The sequence below is a fragment of the Sprattus sprattus genome, assembly GCF_963457725.1.
Source record: "Sprattus sprattus genome assembly, chromosome: 6".
Lineage (NCBI taxonomy): Eukaryota > Metazoa > Chordata > Actinopteri > Clupeiformes > Clupeidae > Sprattus > Sprattus sprattus.
In genome coordinates this window covers 27655941-27665004 of record NC_137925.1, presented here as the reverse complement: position 1 = coordinate 27665004, position 9064 = coordinate 27655941, and the positions used below count along the sequence as shown (strand labels likewise).

General features: G+C 41.2%; 1 protein-coding gene across 1 annotated transcript; it reads left to right on the top strand.

Annotated features, from left to right (window-relative positions):
• Positions 1-2695: 2695 nt before the first annotated feature.
• rad9a (RAD9 checkpoint clamp component A) lies at positions 2696-8813 on the top strand. Its single transcript, XM_080840543.1, has 11 exons — positions 2696-3077; positions 3184-3254; positions 3340-3462; positions 4338-4452; positions 4796-4895; positions 6536-6642; positions 7084-7190; positions 7951-8015; positions 8155-8250; positions 8345-8570; positions 8680-8813. The coding sequence occupies exons 1-11, from the start codon at positions 3044-3046 to the stop codon at positions 8791-8793; spliced, it is 1158 nt and encodes a 385-aa protein (XP_080696669.1). The 5' UTR covers positions 2696-3043; the 3' UTR covers positions 8794-8813.
• The last annotated feature ends 251 nt before the right edge of the window (positions 8814-9064 follow it).

The window sequence follows — 9064 nt, the reverse complement described above, 5'->3', positions numbered from 1 at the left end:
TTTAGAAGACACCCGTTCATCTGTGTTATGCTGCAATTATGTTCAAGAAAGTTATACCGTGTCATAATTTAGTTTTGATACCATCTGTATTAGCCATTTTTCAAAATGAACATTGAAAATAAGTTTTTAACTTTTATGCAGTTAAATTATTTGACAGAAATCCTGATTTACTATACACCACCATATGCTGATTTGAATAAGAATAAACAAAACTTACCTGATATTCTTTCCCTCCATTCTGACTTTTTTTCTTCTCCACACTTGAACGTCTGTCTTTCCATTTGTCTTTGATCTTCTGGGTGAACTTCCTAGTTTTAGTTTCAGACCATTTTCTCTTGTTTTTCCTCTCATTATTTGACGTTTTCGATGTGACGACTTGATCAACATCCTGACTGTCTTGACTCTTTCTGTGGCTGTCTATGGAGGATGCATAGTCTTCAGTAGTTATAGTATCCCATCCTGTGAAGCCAGTGGATCCTGGAGTCAGCTGAGTTGAGAGCTCCTCACCCCTCATGCTATCAGTTCCCTGAGCGTCTGCCTTCTTCTGTGTCTGCATTTCAGAAAACTTTGGGCCTTCATCTGTCCCGCCTGTTGGAGATGTGTGGTTTTCATGGTTCAGAGGTGGCTTGAGGTGACTATCTACCTCGTCAACAGGACTATGTTTTCTCTCAGACGACTGATCGCTTATCAGAGCAAATCTCAGCTGTTTCCTTTCATACCTGGGAACCTCCTCCACAGTGTCTGAAAACGAGAGACTGTCTTTCTGCCCCGTGGATCCTCTCTGAAATAGCAAATGCTTAGTCGATCCTTTTTTTAAGGGGGTGAACCCTGGCCATTTCGTGCGAGGTGACCACGGATTGTCACCTACAGTACTAGTCTGTCTTTCTCCACTCTCACACATGCCATTCTCCACCTCCTCTTGTAGGGTCTGCGTGAGGTCTTCAGATGTTGTGCTAGCCTGCTCTGACCTTTGCTCCTGAAGATGAAGCCTCTTAAGCATGGACTGCACCAGAGCCTCTGTGTCTGACACGCAGCTGAGCTGAGCCATTCACACGCACGGCCACTACCACACCTACATACCCCAAATCAGAAGAGCACACACATACACACGGCTAAGCTGCAGTTAGCAAACAAAAAAACAGAGCTTATTCGTACAAAGGAATGAGGAGTTTACAACAGGAGATCATAGAACTATCCAAGGCGTGTTCTATTCAGTTCCACAAAGCCTAAGGAATTCTGTCAGCAGCCCAGTGTTCTAGTTCCTTTGATGTGGTTCATCTCTTTTGCTTGTTCCAAGTTCCGTGACGCGTATTTGCAATCAGTCGTTCATCATAAAACGTCCCATTCAAATGAACTTCCAGTCATTTTGAACCTGCTCTTTTACTCTCCTGAGAGAAGTGTGTGTGTAATGTCATGGTGCCTCATTCCTTACGCTGAGAAAAGTGTGTGTGTGTAATGTCACGGTACCTCATTCCTTACGCTGAGAGGTGTGTGTGTGTTATGTTCATTGTGCTTCATTCCTTACACATTCAGGTTTGTCAGTTTCGCTGTTTCTCCTCCCTCCCCCTTTCTCTCTAATCTTATCTCTGTCTCATCACACATGTTTCAATGGTGCAACAGTAAGCATTTCCTTTAAGTCAAAAAGTGAAAAGCCACAATGTCAATGTAAGTAGCATTTTCAACAAGAAATGACAAGCGTAAACCCGCTCTTTAGACTAACTGACATTTTGTGAAAATTAGTTCAACTGTCAGACACTGTCCTTGTGTTTGACAAAAGTTAATTTAAAGATGTACATTTATAAATGTGTGTTCTGGGCATATACTTTTTAGATAACTTTTGCACTTTCTAAAAATGCTAATAATCTACTACATACCTCCATATCAACTCTCTATCCTTTAGAAGCTTTCCTTAGATAGATGTTTATGTTCTATATATGTATTATTCTCTATATAGGCCTATACAGATTTGTATTTCCTTTCTTGCTCTAATTACATATCAATTTTATCGGCATCTGTCATTGCATGCAATTTGTGCGTGTGTCACTGTTCTGAGATTTCCTCATTTCTGTTTATCATAAGATGCTGGAGAGGAAAATACTTGGGTGGAGATGTGATTGATCAAGACCAACCGGAAAGACCAGTGAGGCCACATGACTTCTTCCCATTTATCCTTCCAGGTGACATTGACTCTCTCTCTCTTCAGTCTGTCTCTCTTCAAACATGTGGGCCAAGCACGTACAGGATACAAGAGGCACTTCAAGGGGACACACATTAATCAGATACAGGTTAATGATGGTGATCCTCCCCTTTAGAGGTAGAGAAAATAGTTTCAAAACATAAAGCTAGACATCAGATGGCCGATTTGAAGACATAAACACAATGTTCCTGCACCATTGCCCCGTCAAGAATAATGAAACCGAGAAACAAGATGGAATAAATCTACTAGGTTACTGTTATTTTCATCAGCCTTATGATTACATATGTTCTAATGTGTGCAAGCACTTCTACTTTTACTTTAACAAAAAAAAAAACATACACGGTTCCTTTAAGATTCTTCAACTCTGCTAGTTTTTAAAATGACGTAGCAGGCAGTGGTCACTCCCGCGCTGAAGCCATGCCTGTAGATAGGTTCCCGGCTGCTGCTTACGCGCGCTACATGGCGGCAAGGAAGTAAACATTACCCGCACTGGCCATGGACAAGTTTGAGTCGGAAAAGACATTCGTTTAGTTAGAAACACAATGTTAATGGCTGCCCTTAGTGATGCATTCTTCAAATAAGAGACCGTATAGCGTATAAATCAAGGGAGGTGTTAGAAGCATACAGTTTTATGTATACGTTTTATCACTGCAAACTCATGCTGAAGTTAGGCGTCGCAAACGTGTGGATGCTTTAGATCGCCACAGTGTTGACTATATGCCTGGTTATACTTTGAAAAAAACTGAGTTCTTATAGAGCATCCAGAAAGCGCTACTTGGAGGTCAGTATTAAGTAGCCTATTTGTGCAAAATCGCTGGCTGTCCAAAAGTGTGAAGAAACAGCAGTATGGATTACGTAGCAAGTGGCAGCAACGTGAAAGGTAAACAGTTTAACGTAAAGCCTAAACAGTTTTAGATTATTTAATTTATTTACCTTTCCTAATTATACTAGCAGAAAGCTTACCTATGTATGCATTGTGTGTGCAGTGTTGGCCAAGGCAATCCACTCATTGTCCAGAATTGGAGAGGAGTTGTACTTTGAATCGCAGGAAGATGGAGTAAGTCTTCATTAATCTTGATAAAAATAGATTATATTCTTTGAAATGTATTACATTATCCATGCTTTATTTTGATTTTCTTTAGCTGGCTTTGCGCACAGTAAACTCCTCCCGGTCGGCATTTGCCTGCTTCCACCTATGTCCACTATTCTTCCAACGGTTCCACACACCCCAAGGCGACAGTTTCCGCTGTAAGATGCCAATAAAGGTAATCAATCGATTTGTTTATTTGATCAAGAGCGACCTTGTACATTCATGAACATTAAAATGTAAATGCACCCAATTATAGCCAAAAGGCTAATTTTTATTGGCAGTCGCCCTGTCAGAGTGAAAAAGGCTATACAACCTTAAAAAAAAGGCATTAACGTATATAAGTATTATATGCAGGGTGCGATTTGTCCAAAAACCAGAGGGGGGGATGTTTTTTTTTTTTTTAATCATGAAAAAAAAAACAAGCAATACATAGGCCTAATTCTCTTTATGCATCATATATGTCTATGATATGATAATCGCTGCTAGACGCTCAATTCTTGTGCTCCCTCTCATTCACGTTGAAATACTGAAACCGAAATTGAAACTGAAACGCAACTGTTTTGGACAGAACTCGCTAATTCAGTGAACAAATAGGCTATTTTCATATTCATTGTACAGTAAGGAAAGCCAGCGAGTTCTGAGAATGCCGACAGTTCGGGTAAGGTGAACGTTAGTGTCAGCGATGTAAGCAAGTGTAAGAAAACGCTGTCACAACCTGTCTGTTTTTCTTTGTTTTTTTAATAATTGAGGGTTATCCCCCCCATGTATGAAATTCATCCAGCTGAGGTGGGGATGTAGAAACCAGAGGGGGGGTAAATCCCCCCCATCCCCCCCGGCAAATCGCACCCTGATTATATGTTTGACGCGTATTATGGATGAGCGGATAAGCGTATGTGCTCTGTGCTGCTCTGACTCACAACTTAAGATAACGTTGTGACTGTTCCTCCGGTGCACTTTGTGCTTTCCTTCCTCTTTCCACAGTTTTTCTGTGACAAATATTTGTAGTTAATATTGTCATCTGTCTCGTATCTTTCCCCTTCTCTCTGATAGAGTGTCCAGGCAGTGTTTAAGTCCCTCTCGTCTCTAGAAAAGACGGTTGAGAAATGCCGAATTGAGTGGAAACCTGAACAGTCTCAACTGACATTCACCCTTCACTGCAAAAATGGTAAAGCGTGAAAACTTCGACCTGGGTTAAGAGTCATCCTGAGTGTGTTTGACTATGTCTTTGTTTTCATTTGATTAGGTTTTAAAATGATCAGTGGTTTTGGGCCTGTCCCCTGTAAAATGTTTGTATCTTATGTTGAATGTAATTAAAAAAAAGGAATTTGCAATGGAATAATGCAATTATTTTAAATTAGTTTTTTTGAAGAGTGCCCTAGTCTGACCTTTTTCTTGTAAGCTATAATATTTTTTTTTACCAAAGAGCACCTTAAGAAATGTACTCCATTAGAAGAACGCAGTAGCCTTCCATCCTATCCTTCTGATTTTTAACAAGTGCTCTGTTCTAGGTTTGCTGAAGACACACAACCTGTCCTTCCAGGACTGTGAGAGTTTGCAGGCTGTGTTTGACAAAGAGCAGTCTCCCAACGTGCTACGAGCTCAGCCAAGGTTTGACCGTTTTATCCATCTACTCACATACTGTATATTCCAGTGGTTCTCAACCGGGGGTACGCGTACCCCTGAGGGTGCGTGAAGGTAGTCCAGGGGGTACGTGAGATTTTTTAAAGATATATTTAAAATTAGCCATTCAATTAGCCATTCAAAAATCCTTTAAAAATAGTTATTATACGGCTCTTCAGAATGTTCCAAAAGTTCTGTTGATTTGTATGGGCCATATGTGGGTTAAATGTTTACGTTCACAGCTTTGTAATTTCTTGATATTCACTGCTGCGAAAAGTTTATGACCGCTGCCATTGGCAACAGGTGTTTTGCTTCTAATGCACATCTTTCATTCATTCCACAATTATTATCATTCCGCAATTAGTGACGTAATGGAAGGTCATTGAAACTTGAAGTCAGAAGGTGGACTGGGTTGGTACGCGTTTGTGTGAAAAACTATTTTTTTCTTCACGAAATGGCAAAAAGAGGTATTCTGGAGGAATGTCTTCTATAGTTTTGGCAAGTAACTGTATAATAAGTGCAATTTTTTTTCGCAAAAACATGGGAGCTGAACACACACAACTACTGCTGCACACAGAAGTGCGTTGGCTCTCTCGAGGGAGAATACTCAAACGGCTGTTGGAATTACGATCTGAAGTACACACCTTTATGATTAAGCACAGATCTCCCCATGCCACACAGTTGCAAATATGAGCTATCTGGCAGATAGTCAGCAAACTGAACAAACTGAATATATCTGCAGGGAAAGGACACCAGCATTTTAAAACTGTATGACAAGGTGGGAGGCTTCCTGAAGAAAGCAGAGCTGTGGAGAAGAGCCTCTGCACACCTGCTTTCCTCAGATGGATGAATTTCTCTCTAGTGAGGATGTGGACAGAGCTCCCGTCAGGTTGGACATCGTGGGACATTGGACCAATTCGATTAAAAAAATTAAATTTTCAATTTCCTACTTTCCTGATATGGAGGATAAATCTACACAGCTGGATTGGGTGAAAACACCATTTCTCTTGTCCGAAGCATGGAAGCAAGCTACCTGTCACTAATCTGGAAACACTCCAGGAAGTGTCATCTGACCTCCAGATGAAGTTTGCCACATCCACACTCACACAGGAGCACCCTGACCTGGGAGAGAGCGCTTTGGAGCAGCTACTACCCTTTGCCTCCACATATTTATATGAGGCCTCCTTCTCCACAATGACTGTGATCAAAACAAAGCAGAGAAACAGACTGTGAGAAAAGCTTGATCACAGCAGTTGCCTCCCTGCCACCAAGACTGACAAAGATTTTCAGTGAAGCACAAGCACAAGTTTCTTACTAACATGTAATTGCAAATGCACTCAGTTCAATGTAACAATGTTCAATCTTCAGTGTTGACAGTTAAATAAATCAGACAATGATGGCATAGCACTGTGTATTACATACTTTTTTCAATCGAAAATGATTTGTGCTGGTTAGGGGGTACTTGCCTAAAAAAATATTTCACAGGGGGTACATCACTGAAAAAAAGTTGAGAACCACTGGTATATTCAACCCATTCCCAATCACATTTTCCCCTTTTTCTCTCAATCTTCTTATTTGTCTTTCTACCTCTGCCTTTACCTAATTTCGCTCCCCCGTCACTCTGTTAGATTGCTTGTGGACACAGTACTCCATTTCCCCCCCTCTCTGGAGGAAGTGACCCTATCTGTGAGTAGTGATCGCATGTGGCTGAAGAATCATGTGGAGGATGAGTCTGGTATGTGCTCTATGATCCTTCTGTAGCCCTATGGGAAATTTTGTTGGATCATGCAGTTATTATATTTTTATCGTTGTTTATTATAATGTTTAAAATGTGCATCTAATGTTTTCATGTTTAAGATTGTATTTTGTTAAAATGTTTAAGAGACCAATGGGAAGTCGGGGTGAGAGGTCAAGGGAGAGGGGAAAAGAACGAGTGTTGGGAGAGTGAAGGGGAGTTGGGAACGGAGCTTTAAGAGTGAGATGATAAAGAAGACTGTGAGGGGATATGGAATAGAGTTAATTGAGGAACGGCTAGTCAAAGCTTGTATAGGGTTTGTGTAGGATTATTGTAGTATTAAGTGTATGTTATAAGCTCAACAAGCACACGACCGTCAGAGAAGCATTGATTGCAAGAAGACAACACGCATTTAATGTCTTCCTCCTTGTCTTGCCTTAGACCAGTCAAAAGCCATGATGACAGAGCTGTACTTGAGCTCGGAGGAGTTTGATGACTTTGTTGTCACCTTGGAAACCAGCATCACCTTCTGCCTTAAAGAACTTAGGGTGAGGCTCGTGTCAGAGATCAATAAACAAATACACTTATAAACATATGCACAATGCTATTTCCTTGTGTTGAGAACCTAAATGGTGTTTGCATAGAAACCGAGGTTAAATTGCAGTGTTGAAGTGTGGTGTACATCTCAAGCACTGCAGTTCGCCTGAATGTTTTTTCATATCTTACTGTTTAGATAATCTGTCTCATTGTGCTCCATACGGAAGGGTGATGAGCACTTACTTCATGTTGTGCAGTTCAGGGCATACTTCAAGTCTACAATATCCCAGAAAACTTTTGAGTACAAATTGCACCTTGCATACGGCCTGGGTGATGGCATTATTTGGCTCAACGCTATTTTGCCTACGTTAGTTGAACACGCACGCACACACACACACACACACACACACACACACACACACACACACACACACACACACACACACACACACACACACACACACACACACACACACACACACACACACACACACTTAAATTCCGTTTGTTAGTGCATGACTGCTCACTGGCTGTGAGAGTACAACTGTGACTGAGGTGATCAGATTGGAAGTCAACAACCTCATTCAGATGATAACCTGTGTGAGAACACTGAAGCAGTGTGGTGCTTTAACACTAGAGCCAGAGAAATAGAGTCATGCTTTAACCCCACCTGCTAGAGAAAGAGAAAAAGACATGCTTGATATGTTCTCGGCATACTTCATTCTTCATGCATCAAAATTCTAAAATGACCTGTACTTCTTATGTTTTCAGGGGTTACTGGTTTTTGCAGAATCAACTGGTCTCCCAATATCAATATATTTTGATGAGCCAGGAAGGTTAGTGCTAAATATATACTACATGGCATGATGCTTGTATTGTGTATATTCAGAACTATGTGTGATTAATTGTGTGTGTATGTGTGTGTGTGTGTGTGTGTGTGTGTGTGTGTGTGTGTGTGCGCGCATTTGTGTTTAGGCCAGTGGTCTTCTGTGTGTCAGACAGTGTCCTGGAGGCCAACTTTGTTCTAGCTAGTCTTTCAGAGGATTCCCATCACAAAAACAACACAAAATGGTATGTGAAACCAGTTTAACCATGACAATTTACCACAGAAACACATAACTGTCCGTTTGAACATTTTGCTCCCCCCTTCACTCTCTTTGTCCAGTGCCCCAACTGCACCCCCTCCAGATGACTTCATGTGCGACGACATGGACTCCTACCTCATTGCTATGGAAACGAGTGAAATTGCTGGACCCTCCACCCAGATCAACCAACCGCCAGGCTCCACCCACGCCCCAACTACCCCCAATCACAGACCGCTTTTGGACCACGAACAGGAAGAGGAACAGGAAGAGGAGGAGGATGATTTAGAGCGGCCACCTAATAAAAAAGTATGACGCACCGTGATGTACAAATGTTGTTACGTTTGTAAGCCCAAATTTGTTTTATGTGACTTTTATTCATCTGTCTGTTTCTTGTTTCTCCCTCTCTTCCTCTCAGTTCCGATCACTCTTCTTTGGATCAGTCCTGCCCACACCCTCCCAGGCGTCCAACCAGACTCTGCAAGGCCAAGATGTTCTAGCCAGTGACAGTGAAGACGAGGGATCTCCATGACAACAGTACTCCAAGCTCAGACTATATATATATATATATAAAAAACTGTGAGAAAACTGTCTATTACAGTCAGTTACAAAGACTGATTCACATATACTCACACCAAGCCAAGCACATTTTAATAATGATCAATGTCAGTGTAATTTCAGTTGCATATAAGAAAAAAAACAGGTGGCCATTCAAATCACTGTACAGATTGATTAAAATGTTTTATTTTCGGTTCTCTGTGTCCTTGTGATTTAAATATTCAATGTGTAAAGTCAGTATGCCT

Coding starts and splice junctions, on each gene's coding strand:
- rad9a (XM_080840543.1), top strand. CDS start 3,044: ATGGATTACGTAGCAAGTGGCAGCAACGTGAAAG. Junction 6,643..7,083: donor TCATGTGGAGGATGAGTCTG/GTATGTGCTCTA, acceptor GTCTTGCCTTAG/ACCAGTCAAAAGCCATGATG. Junction 7,191..7,950: donor TCTGCCTTAAAGAACTTAGG/GTGAGGCTCGTG, acceptor TTATGTTTTCAG/GGGTTACTGGTTTTTGCAGA.